Consider the following 23,242-nt stretch of genomic DNA (forward strand, 5'->3'; position numbering starts at 1 on the left):
TCTGTAAAATTTTGTAAATGAATCAGGAACAAAGCACATTTTCAATGTTACTGTATCTGAAAATGAAAGTTAAACAGAGCTCCACTGTCATAGCTCAGTTCCATTTAAATATCACAGTAAGGCTGGGCAGTGATTTTATTAATTACAGCTGTGTTTTTCTTACTTTAACATTGAAATATCTACTTTGACCCCCAATAAAACAGGGATTTATTATAATTGAACTGGCTTTCAGACAGTTAATCCCAACTACAAAATAGGCTACAACAAGGAAGAAACAGAACAATTGCTTATCCATTATTATTACAGCACAGTATGTGAAATCTGATTTAAACGGTCTCTTCTGTGGCTATTTGCAGTAAAATATTGCCACCTCCTGGTCCTTTAGGTACATGGCAGCAGGTCAACAGGTTTCAGTTCTCTCTCTCTCACACAAACACTGTGGTTCAGGGTTTTGTTAGGCTCTCACATCTGGTTATGTTAAAGTTAGAGGAATGCCCTACAAATGTGGCATCTGAATATTCGTCAGTCATGGTGATGTAACATACTGGTCATTCCTTTTCTATTTATTAACTTGTTTTATGGGTATGGAAGAGACGAAAATGCCTGCAAAGATATTAAAGTTTACATTATAAATAAGTGTTCAGTTGACTGTTTTGGTCTTTTTTTTTCATTCAAAGCAGTTCCTGTGACTTTGCAGTTACTGTGTTAGTATTTCCCCGGCCTTAGACGTAGTTATTGAGCCTATAACCACTGCTGGCAAGGGAGCAAAGGGAGGGAGCACGATTGTCCTTCAGGGCCTCGGGGGGCTTATACAGCGGAGAAGGAGGATATATGTTGTTGAAGGCAGGGGGAGGCGATGGTGGTTGATTCCTCTGCACATAGTGGGGCCTCTGTGACCTGTCACCACTGCTGCTCCAGCACAGCACCAGCCCTGCGGTCAGGCTGAGGAAGGCCGAGGCGTACCCGAGGTACACGGCCAGGCCGATCTCAAACTTCATCCCACTGAGAAGGAAGGGGTCGTAGAAATCCATGACAACATCGTTGGTGGTCCAGGACACAGTGACCAGGCAGAGCAGGCCAGCACAGAGAAAACAAACTGCCCCGCTTAGTGCAAGGGGAGACTTGATCAACGAGCCCTGGGCGAAGCGGGTACACTTCATTCCCATCACAGAAACCAGAGATGCCAGGACTGAGGTGATGCAGGAGAGAACCATGAGCGCCCGGGCAGCCTAATGCGGAGGAGAACAGACAAGCGTCTTGGGATTAAAACAGGATTCTCATAGAATTTTTCTCCTAGATCACTGTACAGTACTCTCCCAGTTATTTGGCAATCTATTAATCTACTGGTTAATTGATATATCAGTAAATAGATTTCCCCAAAATACTTGCCTGAAAGTGTTAGTAATTCTAAATTGTGAGTTAATTCTTCACCCTGAGCTCATTGTACACTCATTTATATCCAGTATAACCCTCAGTTTACACTTAAAGTGAGACTATGTAACTTCTGCTGAATAATGACTACTGTGGCCGCAAGTCACAATTATGGAGTAATGCTAAAATTGAGTATTAGTTAACAGTAGCACAAGTAGAAAAGAAATGACTTGGTAATGTAAATCACTGAGCGCACAGTATTGATCCCAAATCCCAAATATATTTAGTTTTTTTTTTTGAAAGAAGCAGCAAATCCTCACCTTTGAGAAGTTGAAATAAGAGAATGTTGTTGACATTAGTGCTTTAAAAATGTGATTTCAGCTCTTCTCATGATAACATAAGGTGCTCTGGAGTGAAGCTTTCACTAAATGGTGAATGTGCAGTACCTGCAGGTCGCGTGGCAGTGCCAGTAGAGATCTGTACAGCTCACACTGGTAGATGCCAGTGCTGTGCCATACACACTCCATCCACAGGCCTTTCATGTAGGCGGTGGCTGTGATGATGTTGGAGCCCAGGTAGGCTGTGCTGCGCCAGTGGGGGAGCAGAGTTGCAACAACAGTTCCTGCAAACCCCAACAGCCCCAAGAAGAAGCCAAGGAGTTGAACCGGCATGCTGGCCATGATTATTCTCACTCGGACAGCAACTGCAAAAAACAAAGTTACAGTTTGAAAACACTGTTGATGAGCATGTGTATAGTAGGAGAAGATTACTCTAATAGCCTTTGGATGTCTCTTACGTTGAATATGTCACTATGCCAGCACGTAAATATACACTGGATCCACAGATAATGTAAGAAAAAAGGAAAATCTACACACAGAAACAACATATCGCCACATAAAAAAGTAAAAAAAACACTTCTTCACACTCTTCTTATCTGCATGGTCCCCAGAAGTACAGTAAGTTCCACAGAGCTTACATCCAGTCACAGAGTCTGAGCCATTCCTCGAGTGTCTCTGGAGTGTGAGCAGAAATAGCTTTGGAAACTTTCTGGCTCTCTGGTGAGTGGCAGGTGACTGCATCTGTAACTAATGAGAGCAGTGTTCAGCTCCACCTGTTTAACGCTCTCCTCTGGAGGGCAAACCACAGCAGCCTATTTGTTAAGCTCCCCACCACCCCTCAGGAAAGGCGCGCTCGTGAGAGAGATCGGAAATTAAACATTTACAGAAACCATCCAAGCTGAGAGTACCGTTATAAACCACTAACTTTGAACATTTTTCACAGCTCCGCAGGGGGAGGGCTGGGGCGGCGGGGGTTGCAGGTCGGGGGAATGGCTTGATGACAAAGCATTTCTAGTTGATTAGCCCCAACCTGTGACCACAAGGGATAGTAGTGACTTGTTTTAAAAATCGGCCAAATTATATCATGTCCAATTTAATCTGAGATCACCAGGCACTAAATATTTACAAATTGACATGGACACGGAGAGAACTCTGTTGCGACGTTCATCTGGCCGTATTTCAAACAATGATGAGACTTCATTTCAGAAGGAAATTAACAATCTTGCAGAGTGATGCACAGAGAACAGCCTACTGCTAACCAAAGAGCTCAATCAGTGGGGCTGAGGTGGAGCAGGTGAACAGAGAACCTGACATGGTCATGTGACATCTCCATGCTGGTGAAAAAAGCTCAGAAAAGGCTGTATTTCTTAAGGAAACTCAAGAAGGCATAAATCAAATGCCAAGTTCTGGTTAACTTTTACAGAGGAGCAACAGAAAGCATCCTGACTGGAAACATCACCAACTGGCATCGGAGGTGCATGGTCCAGGACAGGAAGGCTCTGCAGCGGGTGATTAGAGTGCTTAGACGATCAATGGTACCCATTGTACCTACAGAGCCCGAAGGATACTAACAGACAGAACCCACCCCAGCCACAGCCTGTCCACCCTGCTGCCATCTGGCAAAACAGAAGTATTCGCTGTCGTACCACCAGACTTCAGAGCAGCTTCTTACCTCAGGCTGTGAGACTGCTCAATTCATCCTCATCCTTCGCACTGAACCATGAACCTTGAATATTGTGGTAAAAATCCACACCTGCCCAGGAGGCTCTAGGCCACAACTAAAGAGCTCCTCCCTCACAGTGAGAGCACTTGAAATGCATGGGTAGTTAAGCATTTACTTTTGTTTCCTCTCACTGTTTTGAACAAAATGTTCTCCAGGTGAAAATCCTGAATAATGAGTGAACAATGACCACCCAAGTCTCTGAAAAAATAAGATGTCAGCACTTAAAATATGTTTTTATTTACTGCCAATTATACCCCTTTAATGCAAATTTGCTTGATGTAACTGCAAGAATGAAAAAAACAACTTTAAACTTGAAACCACAATGTGCTCATACAGATCCATTGTTTTTACTTCCTCAGAGAACAGAGGCCCTTTATGAAGCCTGATTATTGTTCTGTGTTAGACCTGGCACGGTTGGGGCCTTAAAATATCAGAGATACAAGCCTCATTGTGCTTACTTAATGATTGACTGCACTGAAGGCATAACAAGTAAGCGATACAAACAAAGGCAAGGCTGTAACAAGCATCTTGTTTCACAGGTCCACAAATTAGCCCACCAAACAGCAAAGCCAATGTAATATTCATAACGTCGTGTAACTGGCCAATTGCAATTTCTGCACTATGAATTACTGGACATGCTGCTTAGCCATTCACATTTGAATATTTAGTAAAAACTTACCGACGAGGTTACGCGAGGACTACAGAGCCACAGGTGTCCTGACGGTGCACCTCCTGATAAACAGGGCCATTGGCATTGATTCCACACTGATCGTCTCCTTCTGTCTCTGCTGCTGCCTTAACTGACAAGGAATATGTGTCTGTGCTGCAGGATAGTCAGATAAGTGACTGGCCACTGTTAGATATCATCAACGGCAGCAGCATTATCCCCATCAGCATCAGGAGCATCATGTCAGAGATGACATGAGAGACAGTCCCAGTCCTGGCTTGTTGCTCCAGACGGATAAACAGGGTCTATGTCAAACCCGGAGGCAGAGCAGTGTTGCTGAGCAGACAGAAGAGATATTGTCCTCATTACTTGTGCTGGTTTTGTCTCAATAATTCAGCCCTCTGCATCTCCACATCTGTTGAATGAGTAACTGATGATAAAATGAAAAGAATTAATGAAAAAAATCAATAAATTAATCAGCGTATTGACTTTCAATCAACTTGTAGAAAAACATTAATTCACTGCAATTAGGATTCAATTAGGGTTCATTATGGCAGGCGTTTAAGCAGTAAAATACTACACTTAATCAACACTTCAAGTTGACAACCAAACTGTAGATGATAGTAATGTGGTACTGTGCGTGTGTTTGGTTGTGTGCGTGGTACCTACTGTACTCTCTGGGTTCCTCTGAGGTCCATCTTCCTGCTTTGCAGTTCTTCTCTCTCTCCACCTCTGTGCCTACCTAAGTGTAACCTACCGTGACATCCTGTTGGTATACAAGGGTTTCTTCCCGGCCCTGCCCCTGGGACCCTTGTGTATTATTCACTTCCCTGTAAGAGCTCTATAGTGAAGGGATGATCCTCTCCAAGGTCTGCCTGTGGGAGACGCCATTTGAAAGTGGAACACTTAATAGTCTTAGTTAAGCAGAATAATCCTGTGATTAGCAGCTAAGCATAGCCGGTTTGTTGCGCACAGTGATGGAGGGCAATGCAACCATGATGGTGTGTGTAGTAAAGGCCTTCATTTTTTGTGTTTTTATGTCTTCAGGGGTCTGAGATACAGGCCCTGCACACCCACACAGGATTAGACATGCTCCGGTTGAGGTCGGGTGGAGCCATGATGGGTGTTATGTGAAATCACCGAACTGCATTAACTAATAGTCAAGACAAAGCAATAAAACAACAACAAAAGACAAACACACAAAACTAATCACCCAAACTAACCCCTATGTGGGTGTACTATGGGGTCTTTAAGATAATTTGGTTGGCAATAAATCAACTGAATTATGGTGCAAGATCAATCTGCAAATGCTGAGTTACTATTTAATATTTGAGGAAAAAACTTTATTGGTACAAGACATGCATAAAATAATTTAAAAAGCCACTTTATGAAGAATAAATTGTGCTGTAACTATATTTAACATATTCTGTATTTATAGTAGTACATTATAGTAGACATTTCAGAGGAAAATACTTTTTAGTTTAACTACATTTCTTCTTCTTTAATATATTTTCCCTATTTTCTATGTGTCCTAGTGTTATCTGGACCACCTACTGTAAATTACAACAATCCCTCATATATCAGAAACTGAACACATTAAATATTTACACTTTATTACTAGTGAATACATACTAATAAGTGTTTGCATTTAACAGCAATTTGTAGTATTGTTTTACGGGAAAGAAGAAAGAGACTCATTCATCTGGAGACTTCAGCTCACTGTCGGTAAAGTTCAGTAACTCATTTTCGCGCCGTTGTGGCTGTCATCGAGGTCAGCTAGCAGCTAGCACACAGCTGACTTGACTTTTGCAGCTGATGTTTGCTGCCTGTTGACATTACTAATTACTTAATAGTATTGGTAAGACACTGCTTTAACGGTAGCTTGTATTTATATGTCTCAGTCTTTCACTAGATACACCTGAAGGTTAATGAAGTCACAACTAATTTAGCTCGTCAGTTCAGTTTAGCTAGCTAGGTTAGCTAGTTATCCTCCTGCTGGTAACGTTAGCTAACTTTTGGGGCGCTTGAGTTTCTTTTTAATTTCAAGACAAATTTGTCATTCTTTTTTAAATACAGTCACTTCAGCGGGGATGATTATGATGAGGAAAGCCTCCAGAAATGTTGGGAAGTACACACTGACACAAAAATCCCAGCAGTACAAGAGGACTCATTGTCGGGCCCGTCCGGCCAGAACCATCATGACTCGCAGCCAACGAAACGTTCACAGCTGCGGCAGCTTCTTCCACAGGCTGCCGTCAGAGGTGCTCCACATGATCCTGGATAAACTGTCTGGTAGGTTTAACTGCTTAGCCTTGTAACTCTTTACTACATGGCCCTCAGTGGGATTGAAACTGCTGTCAACAAATTAAACACTAGCTTTATATAATTAAAATACCCCCAAAATGAGCCCGATGAAAAGTACGTTAGCTAAGAGTCCAAACAGTATGAGTGATAAATTATGTCCCCTAGTAACGTTATTTAGGTTTGTGTTGTTGTTTTTTAACAGAAGACTGTATTTTGCATCTAAAAAAATACCACAGAGTTTGCTCTGATTGGATTAAAGTCCTAACATTTTGTACTTTTGTTCAGTATTATCAGCACACATTGAATAAGTAAAACTCAAAGTATATATAAATGATGGCGTTTATTTTAATTGAGAAATCTAAAACTAAATATTTCAGAATATTGCATACAGCGCATGTACCAAACAACAGTTTTTGCATTTATGTACCAATAATGATTTCTGTCTCTTCAATTCAACCACTAGTCTTAGGATACCTTTTACACAATTACTGAAGAGAACCAGTACTAATATTTTATTGTTTTTAAAAAAATATTTATATTACTGATTGAACACAGACACAATATGAACCACATGGAAATTTCAATATTTCACTCTAACAGGTTTGTTTTTGTCACATACCGCCTTTAGTGGATGAAAATGTGTGTGTTTGACAGTGCTGGAGATCAGTGTGTTCAGCATGGTGTCCAAGGAAATCACTAGATACCTTGTGGACTACATCTCCACCCTGCCCTGGAAAAATAAATGATCATTCAAAGCTTTCACCACTGCACCTGCCTTGAACAGAAATCCGCTATACGACACTACAGAGACCTGGGTAAGTGGCGGTTTATATTTCGCTGAATGTTTAAATTGGCATAGCTTTTCTCATTCTTCTAACAACCACTAACTGTTGATCTGTGGCAGGCACATTGCTGGTGTCCGCTCCCCACATTTAAGACACACTTGAATGATCACCACACAGCAGTAGGGATAAGCTGCTCTGTGATGTAAAGTGTTAGAGGTTAGGGTTGGAGATTTGATAATGTGCTTTTGTGTTCAATGTCTCAGGTTTGTTGTTCAAGAGATGTACCCTGTTGCTACCAACAAAGGACAGGTTAAAGTTTATCTTTAGCCAGTTTTCACAGGTAAGAAAAGGAGAGGTGAGAGGGCAAGCCGGAACAGAATATTGTGATGTGTTAAATGTTTTAAAGTCAGAATAATCATGTTTATAAGATGCTAACAACGGGATAGAATAGAAAAGAAAGAACAACAAATTAGGATCATGCACTTTGCCAGCGTATTATTTTTCAGATTTAGTAAGGTTGAATCATATAGAATCAATGTTGTAGTATTTGTGCTATTTATTTTTAAAAGGTACATATTTTAACTTTTAACTTCCAAGTGGTTATTAGGACACAGAAAACCTTTTTCGCGTCACATGAAATTTTTAAAAAACAACATACTTTTTAGATAACAGATTTTTATTCTTCATTTAGGAAATATCTTCCTTTGTCGTCACTCATTTAAATTTTATGCTGCAGAAATCCACACAAGATGATCGTTGGCATGCTAAACTACCAGTCACACCACCACTTGTAACACAGAAACTGTTATTACATCAGGCTAAATTATCCATCGTGTCTGATGGTCTTTAAAACTAGTCATGAAAAAGCTAAATGGTTTACATGGTGTAATTTGCCTCATTGCCCAACATCTTTTGCAAAGTTGTACATGCGTATGTTGCAGTGCTGTTGCTGAAACCATATATTATTCAGCCCTAATATCTATTTACTAACCTATGCTAATGATGAGCAAAATAAATCGGTTTCAGATTCCCTGCTTCATGTTGGAGCAGTGTTTAGCAGCAGACTGCATTGGCTTCTCCAGCTACGGAGTCTTCCTCCAGGTGAGGGTCTTATGTAAAGACATAAACTTGGATGTAATTAAAGTAAATCACAAACCAGATACTACTAAAGGTGGATGAACACAATATGATTGCATTAAAATTCCAAGCTTTAAGGTATTCTCCTCTGCTTTCTTTTCAGTAACAAATACTCACACCCAGTAGTTACAGCATTCAAGTGACATGGAAATGTACATCACTCGGCACTGATAAAGACATAACACATTATTTTTCACTATGACAAAGTCTTTTCTATGAAACTGAAAAGTTTTGTCTTGCAATTCCAAACTCTCCTCACGTCTAGTTTTTATTGGACTTTGGTGTCCAGCACACACACTAGATCGCGCCTTTATAATATGTCATCACCTCACCTACTTTACTCAAAGCGAAATACTCACCATCACCTACGCAACCATGATTGTTGAAGACTGAAAACACAGAAAAATTGAAATAACTCCGGTTATATATAAAATCTTAGGCTTCTTATCAGTGATGTCTTCCCTTTGTGTCCCACCCCAGTGCTTGGCAACAGGAAATATGTACATGATATATTTTCTCTTAACTGAAAATGTTTAGGTATGTTTACTTTACAGACACTGATTGCAGGGTGGGATGAGCTGGAGTGCCACAGAGTGTTCAACTTCCTGTGTGACCTCACAAATCTGCTACAAAAAATTCAGGCAGTCATCACTGGAAAACCAGGTGAGAAAATGTTGCTGAATATAGAGCAGGCCAGAGTAGAAGTGTAAAACTAAAACTTCTTTCTTTTAAGTTACAATGTGTAGAATTGTTAATTAATACATCTTTCACGCTACATTTTTTATTTTTCTGAGCTAATGAAAGCCTTAAAAGGCATGATAGACAAAACTTGTTTCTTTACTCGTTGGTCGGTCTTCAGGGTTGAGGTGGTACCAGGAGCTGCAGCTCCGTCTATTCTGCCGTCAGGTTCTGTTAGACCCGTGGCCGAACCAGCCCGAGTGTCAGTTCTGGCTAATGCAGCTCCTGAAGCCTTGGCCCATTGTCAGCCAGGCACACTTACTGTTCATCTTCTATGGACCTCTGCTTCCTGAGGGTAAGGGTAAATGAAAATGATCAGTTAGTGGGGTTTGTGTTTATTTGACTTTATGAAAACATGTAAATTGGGATGTAAGTTTAAGACAAGCACAAGTGTTCAGTGGATAAAAGCAAAGCACAGAAATGAGTTCTGGTTTGAAATCCTGCATAGCTTACTTTAATGCTGGAAGATTTGGCTTGCCTCCTGTTCTGTATTTTTATTTTTTTGTAATGTGGTGAGGTATGACCCAGTTAGTAAGTGAGGTGCTCTCCTCCATGCAGGCACTCTTGGTTGGCAGGATGTGGTGGAGAGGGGGCTGCCTCACAGCGCTCTGTGGGACCTGGCCAGGGCCATCCTCCTGCTTTTCAGCAAACTAGAAGTCAAAGACAGGACCACCACTTCGATGCTGGCAATCTTGGAGGAGCTCATTGGTATCATACTTAATTGGTTTCTTAAATGTTTTCATGACACAGACCCCGTATTACAATTATGGACCCCTATGTGATAAGATATGGCAATGACAAAGATGCAGGGTATAGATGCATTTAACTGATTGTAGACTTGCCCTCCTCCTCATCACATCCAGTCATTCCTCAGCCATGGCATGTGGAGAATGTGGCTCGTCTCTTGGTGCTGTGTGGCAACAGCCTCTGCTACACTGTTCTAGCCAGCAAGGCTGTCAATGGACGACTTATTGAGATCTCCAGACTCATCGTGTACATCATACTGGTGAGAATACTAGTTATTGTTGTCTGCTGAGGAGATTACAAGAAACTGGCTCAAGAGAATACACATCTACACTTAGTCTGGTATTGGCTTTTAATTGAGAATCAGATATTAGCCAGCATTGACAGACGTACAGTTGATTAATATCAGATTAAACGTAGATTCAGGACAGGTGTGCATCCAGGAATAGATTGAGGCAGACAGTGAAATGAGTCATCTTGAACTCTTCACCTATTGCTTTTCCCTGGCCGTTGTGACTCATTTTGCCACGTCTTCTCATTCCTGTTTAGTTTCAGGGGTCTGAGACTTGACCAAACATGTCCTAGACAAATGGCAGGGGCATATGATGGACAGGTCTCCCCTTTATTACAGCAGTCTCACTTAACTGTTATTTGGGGGCTTTCAGAGCCACTTGTGCTGTTTGTGGATCTGATGTTGACTGTTTATGCTGTTACCTCCTCATAGTGGCACCATTATTATTAACTAAGAATTTTTAATTTTAGTAATTAAAGCTAGACAAGATCAGTTTTCTGTTTTGTACGGCTTCATCCTTAGGTGTGTGAGAAGGACGGCTATCACATGTCCTGGGCGGTGAAGTTGGTGCAGCAGATCTGCAAGGTGTTCAGCACGGCTGCTGAAAGGTTCTTCTTCATCCAGCAACTGGAGAGCACGTTTTCAGAGGTCACCAGGCAGTTTTTTGAGTTTTCTATCGCAGGTGAGGTGGGCAGTTTTCTGGAGTGTAAATTTCATTTCATAAAGTTCTTTAGTCTTGACAATGGGGGGAGTGGTTCCTTGCGTTAAGTAATATAATACTGTAGTATTGTGATATTGCAATCATCAGATCATGAATAAACGATAACTACAACACTGAGATGGTGGGCAAAGCTCCAATAATAACATATTGAATGAAAAATGACAAAACAAACAAGGGAATCACATCATATGAGTACATGCACAATCATAAATTATGTACTATATGGACACAGTACACATTCTGTATATAGAGGAAAAGCCTGCTGTGCGGAGCTGTGTTGATGTGTGGCTGTGTATGTGTGTGACAGCTAGGACAGAAGGGATTACCTTATTTTTCATCTCGGCTGGATATATTATGGTCTCAGTTTCGCCTCCTAGAGCAAACCATCATTTGTTTGCCTCTGATTACCTTCCTCCTTTAATTTATTGCATTCACTGTATCTGCACCCATGCTAATGGTACATGATAATAATGGAGCGCTGCATTCATTACATTGTTAATGTTAATATAGAAAAAAGGCAACCAGTTTCAAGCTCTGCTATAGAGCAAGCTGAGCAAGTTTCCTTTCAGCATGAGTGGGGTAATTCCATTAGAAAAATGATTGGAGTGATTTTAGACTGCCTGAGTGGAGATTGAACTTCCTACCACTTGGCTAACATACTATATCCGTATTTGTATTCCCTAGTCAGTTGGTTCTCCACCTTTTTGGCATGTGAGTGACCCTTTAAAACAATTCCCACTCGAGACCACCTCTCTATCATAGTCTGCATTAGCAGTGAACAATATACATAGTTTTCTGAAGTACATCTCCGACTTTGCAACTGTATCTTGTTCATCATATTACTAACCCTCAGATTTATCTTGTAACTCCATGGGGGGTCTTGACCCCCAAGTTGGGAACCACTGTCTGCCCTACACAGGTCTCTGTGTACCTTACAGAATGCCTCAAACTCAAATTAAAAGTGATATAAAAAGTAATTAATTCCATCATCTGTTCCCAGAGAACCATTTTGAAGACAGGGAGACCTTCCAGTCCCTGTGCATCCTCCTGGACTCCAGTGCTCGCTTCCACACTAAATTCCTCCACATGTTCCTCAAATAGGAATGACAAGATGTATAAGATTGGAGGAGGAGTTGGAAAGAAAGAAATGCCAATAATGAAGGGGGTTAACTAAAGAAGTGAACGAAAGTGAGAGTGAAGGACCTTTACAGCAAAAGTAAGATCAAATGGGAGGTGAAGACAGGGGAGTGTTGTCATGGTAGCCTTGACAGTTTAGATAAATCTGGGGCTATAAACAACACCACATTTGTTGGTTGAAAGAGCTGTTTAATAACTTTGGCTAAACAGCATGGTTATTTATACAAATTTTATATTTCTCAAAGTTTTAAAATCTTGTTCTTCTTAAACATCTTGCATGTTTTATGAACTGTATTTAATATTTATTAACAGTAACATAATTTATTGACACTATTATTTATTCACATTGTTAATATAGTTGTAATACATTGTTTTTGTATGATTTATTAAATTGTTTTTCAGTTTCAAGGCATTTTGTGGCTGCTCTATTACAAAAACAGAAACACAGCATGCACTCAGCAAACAACAGGCTTTTATTATCCTCCAGGTGGTACAATATTCAGCACTTACAGCGTTTTCAAAAAAGTTAATTAAAGCTAAAATAAAATGTGTCATGGAATACAAAAGAAGCTGCTTTAAATAAAAATGTTTAAATGTTAACTGCATACAGAAACAGAATTAAGGATATTTTCAGTTTACACTAAGTTATTCAGACTGCATTCACATTTGTGTCAGTAATGATGTGTAACATTGGTGACTAACTAGTGGTGGGTGCTTTAGATAATTGAGTAAGTCATATCCAAATTATACTATCATCGGGATTTGTTTTTCATGGTGTCAAAGTCGTAGCACGCGCAGGAACTACTGGGTTATTTGACATTGACATTTAAGGCCTACAACATCAAGTGTGACAAATTCTCCAAATGGTGAATGAGGCCCAGTTACCACATCGCGTCCAGTGTCCGAGGCATTTCAGTCATTCATGTGTTCATTGTTTTGATGTGATCTGGTGGGGAATAACAGAAGCATTTAGATTTTTTATGGAGTCTGGTTGCACTTTCTTCATACATGGCATAAGGGTTTGGGTCCAAAAGGAAAAAAAACTGTGATACAAATATAATTGTTGTGGTCACAGAGCATGTTTGCAAAACTACGACAGATTTTGAGTGGGTTCCAGGGGTGGGAGCGTCAGGAAATGTACACAACACATCCACTTTACATTCACATTGAAGAGGGGTAGATCAAAAATAATTGCAAGATCTACAGTAAATACCAAACAAACGCCCCATATGGATGGGATTTATTTCTGAAGGGGAGGTTAAGTGATTTTCACATTAAATGATTTTCCTTTGTGAATTACAGTCTCAGATACCTGCTGTTTTGGGGAATGTTCATTTGGCCTCCCATGCCTTAAATCCAATCCAAAGAGATACTGAGATACAATCTACCACCACAGTCACTTTACATGTTGACATGATGATACTTACTGTGCAATTTGTTCTATGGGTACAAAAAAAGACATGTCTTAATACAGGTGGTAGGATGCAGACAGCATTTTAACATTGACATTTCAATTCTGAGCACAATTTAGTCTGGCCTTTTTCTTTCTTTCTTTTTGGCCCAGTTTGACTGTTTTTTTTATTTTTGTTATTTACTAGACACATTACCTTGTAGCCAGTCCAACCCTTCCTGTAGGCCCTCTCCTTTGATAGCATTGCTGGCACTGGAAAAACAAGATGTCCTGGAGTTAATCTCCTTGTGGCACAGATTCATTTTCTCATGACTTTTCTTGGATCCTGGATGTTAAAACTCTGTCTAGCTCTTAATCCACCTGCCTTCCATCTGTCTAATGAGTAAACAGGGTTGAAAACACACATATAGAAGAGCCAGGCTATTTGATAACAGCATGTTGCTGTGCTTCCTAATAATGTTTAACCTGAGCCATTGAAAAATCATAAATATGCAGCCATTTGGAAACAAGCCCAGGGTGTAACCAGTGATTAAACATGCCTGGTCACTTTATTGTCTCTGTTTAAGACTTTAAGCTGTAACTCTGGAAGCACAAAATGTTGTGGATTGAGGAAGTGACAGGGCTTGGCTCAGTTCAGTCAATTTAATCCAAATGCACTTCCTTCAAAACTACCCAATGAGCCCCGTAGCAAGCTACTCAACAATGTCTCTGGAGGTGGTAAAGTTTTTCTGCCTTTTGAATATTTTACAGTAACGTGGTCACATGAATCGGATCCTTCTGTAAGAAGAAATAATGAAGTAGTAATCTCTGGTTTGGTCTGTTTGGAAACATTTGACAGATATGTTACCAGATGTGCCAGGGCTTGTCTTTGATGTTCTCCAAACACAACATCTGTGAGACCTTGACAGAAGACATGGCGTCCCGCAGATCCATCTTGTTAGCAAAGAACAGTACTGGTATCTTTTTGCTTTGGATATCTAGATAGTAAGACATATAAGAAGAACAGTGAAGCCAAGATCAAAATTGTTTTAAATATTTTTTGTGTGTGGAATTTATTCAATAAGGTGTTAAGGAGTATCAGCAGAGAGTTTATAGGTTGTGTAGATATATATAATAAAAGCAACCATTTTCTTCAAATAACACAAAAAATAATAAAAGTTGCACCATATTGGACCATATGTCATGATGGAAGACTAAAACTAGCAGGTTTCCCTTCAACCAAAGTGGACACTCAGTGACTTCAAAGATTTCTCCATCAATTTTTCTTAAAGGCATGCTGGCCAATGAAATAAACATGTAGTCTTTCACTGGACTGAAAACAACTTGTAGCCTTCCATACTATGTTGTTTAACATGCCGGATTTAGACAATGCGCTACTAACAACTGAAACCCAGGACGCTGCTTATAGCCAATAAAAATGCAAATGTTCAGGAACTGTATCACAGATCCTGAACCACGCTTGATAATGCATCCATCCATCCATCGTCAACTACTTATCCTACAGGGTCGCGGGGGCGCCGGGGCCAGTCCCAGCTGACATCGGGCGAAAGGCAGGGTACACCCCGGACAGGTCGCCAGTCCATCACAGGGCCACACATAGACCACACATAGTCAAACTCACATCCACACCTAAGGACAATTTTAGAGACACCAATTAACCAAGCCTGCATGTCTTTGGATGGTGGGAGGAAGCTGGAGCACCCGGAGAGAATCCACGCAGACATGGGGAGAACATGCAAACTCCACACAGCTGGGGCAACCGGGGTTTGAACCCATGGCCTTCTTGCTAACCAGGATTGGTGCTAACCACTGCACCACCGCGCCGCGCCGTGGTATGCTTTTAACAAAGGGAAACATTGCTCAGAGACTTTGGTCCATATTGACATGAATATTGAACTCATTGTCATGTTCAAGAAACCAGTTTGAGATGATTTGAGCGTTGTGACATGGTGCATTATCCTGCAGGAAGAAGCCTTCAGAAGATGGGTACACTGTGGTCATAAAGGGATGGACATGGTCAGAAACAATACTCAGGTAGGCTGTCATGTTTAAACAATGCTCAATTGGTGCTAAGGGGCCCAAAGTGTGCCAAGAAAATATCCCCCACACCCATTACACCACCACCACCAGCCTGAACCTTTGATACAAGGCGGATGGATTCATGCTTTCATGTTGTTTAGGCCAAATTCTGAATGTTGCATCTGAAATCAAGACTCATCAGACCAGGCAACGTTTTTCCAATCTTCTATTGTCCAATTATGGTGAGCCTGTGCAAATTGTAGCCTCAGTTTCCTGTTCTTAGCTGACAGGAGTGGCACCCAGCGTGGTCTGCTGCTGTAGCCCATCTGCTTCAAGGATCGACGTGCTGTGCGTTCAGAAATTGTAGTCTGCATACCTTGGTTGTACCGAGTGGATATTTGAGTGTCCTCTGACATCAACAAGGCATTTTCATCCACACAACTGCTGCTCACTGGAAATTCTCTTTTATTCGGACCCCTCTCTGTAAACCATAGAGGTAGTTGATGGCTGATGCTCGGTTGAACTTCAGCAAATTGTCTTGACCATGTCTACATTCCTAAATGCATTGAGTTGCTGCCATGTGATTGGCTGATTAGGTATTTGGGTTGACACGCAAGTGAACAGGCCGTGAGTGTATGTTGCATGAGACATACAGTATATGTCAAGTATGCTTTTTACTGGAAAGACAAACAATAAGTATTGCAGGTGTTTTGTACCTTCGTGATTGAGAAGAGTATCTAGCTCCTCTTTGGCAACAACCATTCTCAGTTTGTCACTGCTGTCAATGACAAATATGATGGCATGGCTTTCTCTGAGGAGGACAAGAGAAGAAGTCTTAACTGACACAGTCATGTTGCTGTAACGTGCTTTATTATTTGATGATTGATGGGCATGTTGTGTGTTTCATACTTGTAGTAATGTTCCCATAGGTTCCTATATCTGGTCTGTCCAGACATATCAAAGACTGTAAAAGACAGGCTGCATGCAGAGAGAGAGAGAGAGAAAGGAGGGAAAAGAGAACAGTTTAGAGTGACACTTAGTGGTGCATAAGCCATTTTTTTTATTTCATGGATGGTAAATAGTCAAAAAGGAATAAATACACATTATAAATGTCTATAGGATTCTACCTTGAACTCTTGAACTTTTCAATGTTGAAGCCAATTGTTGGGACTATGTCTTGTGCCTGTGTCTACACACACACGCACAGAGACATACATGCACACACAAACACAAACACACAAAAACAGACAAGTAATGGCAAAAGTATGTCAACAAGGATGTAAGGATAAGGAAAGTATGATATGGGATTTACCTGACTAGCATGTTTCCACTCTTCTGACAATGGGCCTAAATGATTCGAATGCTGAAAACAAGCAATCAGTGAATGATTGCAGTGACATAAAGGAGATTTTGACAGGCCTTTTCACAATATTTATTTTAGTTATCAGTTTGAGATTCATGGCAGGACTACACAGAGTGCACATAGGCCTCTCAATTCCACAAGATCGGTGTTATGAAAACATCAAAATGCACTCACAATAAGACCCAGTTCCATGTACTTACATTAGCCGGTTTGAGTTGGTTGATGATGGTAGTTTTGCCGCTGTTGTCCAGTCCCAAACACAAAACGTTGACCTCTTTCTTCCTCAGGCCGAGCCAGCCTGACAGTTTGTCCAGCAGCCCCATTAGAGTTGATTGACGCTACACCATTTAAATTTAAATTTCAACGCTATCACCCCATAGAGAGTCTGACTACTGGAAATGAAACACACTAAATTTGAAAATTCTCATGGAAGCAGACAACAATGACAAACATAGCCGTGAATAGTGTTCCTGCGAACTTGCTGTGACTAGTGTCACTGAGACGCCGCCTGGGCATCCCAGCTTGTGACAGATAATCCTATTAGGGTGAATTAAGCTCTGTGAACCACCCAGTGACCTGATCACAGAGTATGGAGCTTTCCAGGGCCCCCGCCCCCTTACCTTACCTTAATTGGAGCTGCTATCAATCTGTTGTGCCAGTCTGTGTGCTTTACAGTGATTCAAGCAATCTGTAATAGAGTGTTGTAAATATGTGATAAATCAGACAAATAGACTAGGAGGTCATGAATGTCCTAAAATGTGTTCACTATATACTCATACATGAATACAGAGATATTGTTCGCCCTGAAAATGTAAATATAATGGGAAAATATGTGTTTTAAAGTACGGAAGAGGCAAACTCAGCAAAAATATATCATGTCTAATCTGGAAATCTAAAATTAAATTGATTGAGGGAATTCACTGGACTTCTGACATGGCGGGTGTGGAGCTAGTCAGTGGTCCAACAGCTCCATCTTTTGGTTATCAGTTATGTGAATGACTTCATGAAAGTTGCCAGGTTGAAGAGGTCGTAAAGGTGTGAAAATAATTCACATTAAATGCAAAGTAAAGACACTGAGCTAACTAATTGAAATTTGACTTCTATTAAGTTATATCCACTGAAGGGATTGCCCCTGCCAGGTTTCTTGAGTGAGGCAAGTTTGGTTCTCCTTCAGTTTTAGCACAGAAAACAATGACATTTTACAACCTGAAAAGTATAAGATGCTTCCTCTGAATCAATTCTCATCGTCCGGAAAATCGAAACTAAATGAAATGAGCAGCCGACCACCAGAACTGTTCATTTTTATTTGCAAATAAATATTCGCTGTAACTGCCTCTTACAGTGTGCAAGATCTACAACATCTCTTTGGAAATTATAGAAAAATAAAATACAAGAATTATAAGTATACTTGTACTTTGTACAAAAGAACGTTCTAACATTGCTCAGCAGTAGAACATGCTAAACAAACAGCATCTGATATTCTCCAAATTCTGTAGAGGGGTGGTGACTGTGAGAGTGTGTGTGTATGTGTGTGCAAATACGTGTTTGTGTTTGTGTGTGTGTGTGTGTGTGCGTTTGGATGTGTTCCTGCACCTTTTCCTACTACTGAAGGCCTGCATGTACAACTCAAACTAATGGACTATGGTCTTGTGACTGCATTGAAGCCTATGAACAACTCTTAAGTGTTTCTGTCTAGCATGGTTAACGGACTGTAAGGCATTTTGTGTGTGTATATCAGTGTGTGTGTGTGTGTGTGTATGTGTGTGTGCGCACACATGGGTTTGTTACTGTTGATTTCAGAATAACACGTGATGAGTTATGATGCTGCTGTTTATGTTCGTCCCCTCTCTGCCCTCCTTAAAGCCATCTACTCTCATCTGTCCTGATGACACTAAGCTACGATTCCTGCCTTTTCTCTCTGCTTTCCATCCACTAGGTTTTAGCTACTTCTGCTGCCTTCAGCTCAACTAACTAGTTATATTCTGTAGCACTGCCTATCCCCCACTGACTTAGAGAATCAAGAAAAAATGTTGATTTCAATGGCAAACATCTGAAAACTTGACATCATCTACTGCAGATCCAACAATTTTTCATTTCAGACTACATCTATATACACTGGTTTCCCCATACTGCCACTAAATGCCACAACCTTTACATGACCACAATGTAAAAAAAGACTGGAAATCCATCAAGTGGCTTTGCACCTACAACGATTACTCTGCTCTGACATCTTGGATCAACTTTGCCCCAGATGTGCAAACCTCTGCCTGTATTGGTGTGTGCGTGCAAGCAAAAAGAAACAATGAATGTGTATGAAGGATTTCAGCTAATTCTGAAGAACCATAGAAGTCCATGTTAAGTTTCCAGACAATCTTCTCCTATCTATATCTAACTTCTGTGAACATTCATATGTTAAGACAGTGGAGCTTGTGTACTTTCAGGCAATGTATAACATTCACAATCCAGAAAAAAATAAATACATGTCAGGCTTATCAAACGACTGTGAGTACACTGGTTGCTAAAAACTGTCAGTATAGACTTGTATGGTTATTCATCTGAAGGCAACAGATTCCAGTTCTGCAAGCTTGGCATGTGACAATAAAAACAGGTGGATGGTGTGAGCCTCAACAAGAGTTCTCTCATTGCACAATTCTTCATCTCTCTCTGAGATACTGAGATGACTGCATAATACTGTATTGCTGATTTGGATAAAACTCTCAAATAAATAAAACATTTTAAAGAAGATCCAGATTTACTAGGGCTTTTACACACAGGACTGCACATATATAGATATTCGGTTATGATAATAATTATCGATTAACTGTCTATACACTTTTAAAACATTCAAGAAATCTCCACAGCTCGCTTCTCACTTCTTTCTTCAAGTATTAGCGTACCAGATTCTCTGGAGAGAGGGTAAACTAAAGCAATGCAAATAATTTTCCTCTGTGAGAAATGATCAAACTCTAAATTAAAAAATATATCGAGGATACTTTTTTCAAAACAGGACATAACTTTTTCGATTGCACATCCGATAGCAGCTACATGAGCACATAACTCGGAGCGAGAAAAGGAAAAAACAAACAACCAAAACAGTCAAAAGATTCAGTAGATTACGTTTGCAAATCTACATGTCTAGGTATTGTTGCTTCACACACAAAGTACTGCTGTTGCAACAAGGCATTACATTCCCCTAAGTGAGGGCCTGGCCCAGTCTTTAAAGTCTATCAGGCTGTAATAGTCTGGCAGAACCAGGTATACTGGGTAAGGGGTGTATAGTAGGAAAAAGTCTGTTACTACTGGATGTGAGGGAGACCAGCAGACTGCCCTGCTGTGTCTGTCCAATGACCTCCTGGACGAGGGGTTATGACTCAGGCACAGGCTGTAGACTGTCGGTCCAACGGTCTAGACTTCACTTCCATCTGGTTCATCTATCTGTCCATCCCAGGTTGTCTTAAAGGGTGTCCTCATACATGGAAACCCTTCTCCTGTTCGTGCAGTAGCTGGAGGCGGAGGGTCTGTACGCTGCTGCTGATCCGCCGCTGGTGACCGATCAGCTCCACCCCTATACGCCTCACATCTCTAGGCCGAGAGGGGAAACACAAACACGCACGCACGCACGCACGCACGCACGCACGCACGCACGCACGCACGCACGCACGCACGCACGCACGCACGCACTTTAACTATCACTTCATTAATTGCATAATTAGTGTCAGAGAGAACCTCTAAGTCGTGTAGGCAATGTTTACGCTGTCTGGCAAAAGGCAGCAATGTTTTAATCACAAATATTCTATAAGCTTCATTCATATAAGGTCTGAGTGAGGATTGACAAGTAAAACACATCTTGTAAAAACATTGCATGTATGTAAGGAGACCAGAATCTCAAACAGACACAGACAATTACCACATCAATAATATATATAATCATCCATTTTTGATTAAAAACACTTATTTAGCATTGTTCATGTAATCTTGTATACCTTGGTTTTTCTTTATTTCTCCTCAATTTTCATGTGTAAGATTTTACAGTATTGACCAGTATCATATTAAGGATGTTTTTATACATCATTGATGTGGTATTTAATTGTCTCCCCCTTTTTGATTGAAATGTGTTATTAATATAATGCTGAATCGTGACAGAAACATTGTGCCTCTCATTAGCTCAGCGCTGACGGTGCGCTGGAATATAACCTTTCATTTTCATACACACCTGTCTACCAGGTCAGAATAATAAAACTAGTTTGTATGTAAGAAAATACGAGCTCACGTGTGATTTGAACACACTGAAACTGGATCATTTAAGTAATTGAATTCTAGCAGTTTAGTATGACACTGACATAAAGTTGGGGAACTTGTGAGAAACAGAATGGTCATCTTAAAAGCAGCAGAGGCCAAAATATCCCGACTTTTAGTCCCCTGAACCCTGAATCCTAAACTTCCCATAATACCACTTGTCTGATAAAGTCCACTCTGAAACTCCACAGGCTTTCAGAAAAAGGTTGAAGTCTTAAAGAGGTGGTATTATGCTTTTTGGCTTTTCCTCTCTCCTTTATTGAGTTATATATCTTTTTTGTGCATGTAATAGGTTTGCAAAGTGAAAAAGCCCAAAGTCCAGCCCAAAGGGAGTTCCCATCTCCCACAGAAAGCTCTGCTCTGAACCGCTTGAAAACAGCTCGTTTGTAGTCCAGCCGTTTCCCTTCCTTCACTGTGACGTCACAATGAAAACGCGTCATAAAGCTTGCCAAGAGGCTAGCGGGGGTCAGGCACACCCTCAAACCAAACTAGTCTAAGCGTACGCCCTTTGATTTTAGTTAAGCCCCTTTTCCACTGCACAGTACCAGCTCGACTTGGCTCGACTCGCGGGGATGCCTGTGCCAACCTGCGGGAGGAGCTGGCCTGCTCACAGAGCCCTCTGCTCCCGCCGTCACACGTTTTAACTTAAAAAAGAGAAAGCTGTGTGGATTGCTGGTCTATGTGTCGCAGTTGTGTGTGGCGTTGCTATTACGACAAGCTATGTACTATCTCTGGGTACTATCTCCAATGGAAAACGGAGCAGAGTCGAGTCTATCGATTTGCGCCATGTCAGAACACCGGCAACAGTTTAGTCCTAAAAGACGATGCAACTCCGACTCTGTTTGTAAGATGTGGAACAATGATGTTGTGTGGTTGTGGACTAGAGTAACTTATACCATCTGCTAGGTTATGGTCTCAGTCTGAAGCGGCTTTGATTTGGATCACACTACCTTGTTTCTTACGACCCGCCCTCCTCTGCTTCTGATTGGCTAGTAGTCCTTAGCTGGGAACTGCGCATGTGCAATTCCCAACAAAGATTTTGTACAAGTAAGATGCTTCACTCTGTAGCTCAAGAGCGGAGCGTATAACACAGGGTGAAAAGAGGAGCTGCAGCAATGTGCAGTATGAGAAAAATATGGTGTTTTTTGAAAATAAAACCATGTAAACCTGTTCTGGTACAACCCCTAATTAAGATTTGGAACCTGAAAATGTGCATAATACAACCTCTTTAAGCTGAAACTGAGATAACCCCCGACGCCATCACTATGACATCTACAGGGATGTTTTGTCAGATTTCTGAAAGTTCCCTCCTGGAGCCTCAGTCTGAATAGTACTGCTCATAACGAGTTAACTAAACCTGGTGGAGTGCCCCTTTAAATCACCGCTGCTGCTACAAAGATTGGTCATATTTGGTTTCATGCCATTTAATAATGGTTATGTTTTTGGCTCTTCTACTCACTCGATACTCATCCTCGCCACAGAATCCAATGTGTTGTAGCCTGCTGCCATGAAATTGCTCTTGTACTGACTCATTTTAATGGAGTCCAGCCAGTCGCCAATGGAGATGAACATCGGGTAGTCCATTTCCTCCCCTGGAGACTCTGGTAGACTGATACAAAATAGAAAAAAAATACCCCCCAAATAATGTCAGATCCTGCCAGTATTTCTAAAGCATCTCAGGGATGGACTTTTCTTTACCACTTTACTGGCCTAAAGTTTCAGAGTGACACACGCTTGGTCCTACTTTTAGGCGTAGGAGTAAGCGTATTATATGAACTATCTTAACCAGGAAGCCTTGACATCTTAACCTTTGCCTGGATTTACGAGAGATGTCCTACTACCGCTCACTTTTTATTAACTCAAGTTTAGTAACTCAAATAATTCTGCATTTTATAATACTAGAAATGAATTCGGTACTGCACCTCTGAATGTCCTCGACCAATGGCAGCAGGCTGCTGGGGTTACGGATCAGTTTATCCAAGAAGGTAACAACATCTGTGAATTTGGGCCGATGGTTCCTCTCTTTCTGCCAGCAGTGCAGCATAAGTTGGTGCAGGGCAACGGGGCAGCCCATTGGTGCAGGCAGCCGGTAGCCCTCTTCAATAGACAGAATCACCTGGAGAGACAGTGGCATGTGATGAAGGATGAAGTCTAAACGTGGAAGACGGCTGCTGTACTAGAATTTAATTAGCTTAA

At 41.0% G+C, this 23,242-nt stretch overlaps 4 protein-coding genes across 8 annotated transcripts in view; 1 reads left to right on the plus strand and 3 right to left on the minus strand.

The window, feature by feature from the left end:
• Nucleotides 1-117: 117 nt before the first annotated feature.
• Nucleotides 118-5,159, minus strand: LOC119903935 (claudin-14-like). Of its 4 annotated transcripts, XM_038720248.1 has the most exons (4): nucleotides 4,769-5,159; nucleotides 4,112-4,529; nucleotides 1,818-2,074; nucleotides 118-1,229 (listed from the first exon to the last, which is right to left on the minus strand). In XM_038720248.1, the coding sequence occupies exons 3-4, from the start codon at nucleotides 2,049-2,051 to the stop codon at nucleotides 723-725; spliced, it is 741 nt and encodes a 246-aa protein (XP_038576176.1). In that variant the 5' UTR covers nucleotides 2,052-2,074; nucleotides 4,112-4,529; nucleotides 4,769-5,159; the 3' UTR covers nucleotides 118-722. The 4 variants fall into 4 exon arrangements, with proteins under 4 accessions (XP_038576176.1, XP_038576177.1, XP_038576174.1 ...); XM_038720249.1 differs by lacking the exons at nucleotides 4,112-4,529; nucleotides 4,769-5,159 and adding an exon at nucleotides 3,382-3,470; XM_038720246.1 differs by lacking the exons at nucleotides 4,112-4,529; nucleotides 4,769-5,159 and adding an exon at nucleotides 2,348-2,542.
• A 429-nt stretch (nucleotides 5,160-5,588) lies between these two features.
• Nucleotides 5,589-12,302, plus strand: LOC119903934 (F-box only protein 47-like). Its single transcript, XM_038720245.1, is given in 11 exon segments — nucleotides 5,589-6,391; nucleotides 7,058-7,144; nucleotides 7,147-7,218; nucleotides 7,452-7,528; nucleotides 8,215-8,289; nucleotides 8,880-8,988; nucleotides 9,185-9,358; nucleotides 9,622-9,771; nucleotides 9,927-10,069; nucleotides 10,622-10,781; nucleotides 11,821-12,302. Coding segments are annotated over 11 exon segments (1,350 nt in total). The 5' UTR covers nucleotides 5,589-6,189; the 3' UTR covers nucleotides 11,922-12,302.
• Nucleotides 12,303-12,434: 132 nt separating this feature from the next.
• On the minus strand, nucleotides 12,435-17,073 carry LOC119903937 (ADP-ribosylation factor-like protein 6). Of its 2 annotated transcripts, XM_038720250.1 has the most exons (8): nucleotides 16,951-17,073; nucleotides 16,515-16,576; nucleotides 16,297-16,365; nucleotides 16,104-16,198; nucleotides 14,216-14,345; nucleotides 13,565-13,620; nucleotides 13,385-13,397; nucleotides 12,435-12,903 (listed from the first exon to the last, which is right to left on the minus strand). In XM_038720250.1, exons 1-8 carry the CDS (start codon nucleotides 17,071-17,073, stop codon nucleotides 12,870-12,872), a joined length of 582 nt encoding a protein of 193 aa, XP_038576178.1. In that variant the 3' UTR covers nucleotides 12,435-12,869. The 2 variants fall into 2 exon arrangements, with proteins under 2 accessions (XP_038576178.1, XP_038576179.1); XM_038720251.1 differs by lacking the exon at nucleotides 13,385-13,397.
• A 961-nt stretch (nucleotides 17,074-18,034) lies between these two features.
• The window catches only part of LOC119903932 (ephrin type-A receptor 6-like), a 189,507-nt gene continuing 184,299 nt past the window's right edge, over nucleotides 18,035-23,242 (minus strand). The window contains exons 15-17 of the mRNA XM_038720243.1: nucleotides 22,969-23,162; nucleotides 22,506-22,655; nucleotides 18,035-20,332 (exon numbers count right to left, since the gene is read on the minus strand). Of these exons, the coding sequence (XP_038576171.1) occupies nucleotides 20,218-20,332; nucleotides 22,506-22,655; nucleotides 22,969-23,162 (459 nt within the window). The 3' untranslated portion in view covers nucleotides 18,035-20,217. The remainder of the gene's footprint in view (nucleotides 20,333-22,505; nucleotides 22,656-22,968; nucleotides 23,163-23,242) is intronic.

Source organism: Micropterus salmoides, unplaced genomic scaffold, assembly GCF_014851395.1.
Source record: "Micropterus salmoides isolate LMB-PRFRI ecotype aquatic unplaced genomic scaffold, ASM1485139v1 Ms_hic_scaffold_15, whole genome shotgun sequence".
Lineage (NCBI taxonomy): Eukaryota > Metazoa > Chordata > Actinopteri > Centrarchiformes > Centrarchidae > Micropterus > Micropterus salmoides.

Bases quoted from the DNA above. Each gene is read 5' to 3' on its own strand.
- LOC119903935 (XM_038720246.1), bottom strand. From the start codon at position 2,450: ATGCAGTCACCTGCCACTCACCAGAGAGCCAGAAAGTTTCCAAAGCTA. The intron at 2,075-2,347 runs GTAAGCTCTGTG...TGTTTTTTGCAG, and splicing joins CTCAGACTCTGTGACTGGAT to TTGCTGTCCGAGTGAGAATA. The intron at 1,230-1,817 runs GTACTGCACATT...CCTCCGCATTAG, and splicing joins CACTGCCACGCGACCTGCAG to GCTGCCCGGGCGCTCATGGT.
- LOC119903937 (XM_038720250.1), bottom strand. From the start codon at position 17,073: ATGGGGCTGCTGGACAAACTGTCAGGCTGGCTCGGCCTGAGGAAGAAA. The intron at 16,577-16,950 runs GTAAGTACATGG...GTGTGTGTGTAG, and splicing joins ACCAACTCAAACCGGCTAAT to ACACAGGCACAAGACATAGT. The intron at 14,346-16,103 runs GTACAAAACACC...CTTACTATCTAG, and splicing joins TACTCTTCTCAATCACGAAG to ATATCCAAAGCAAAAAGATA.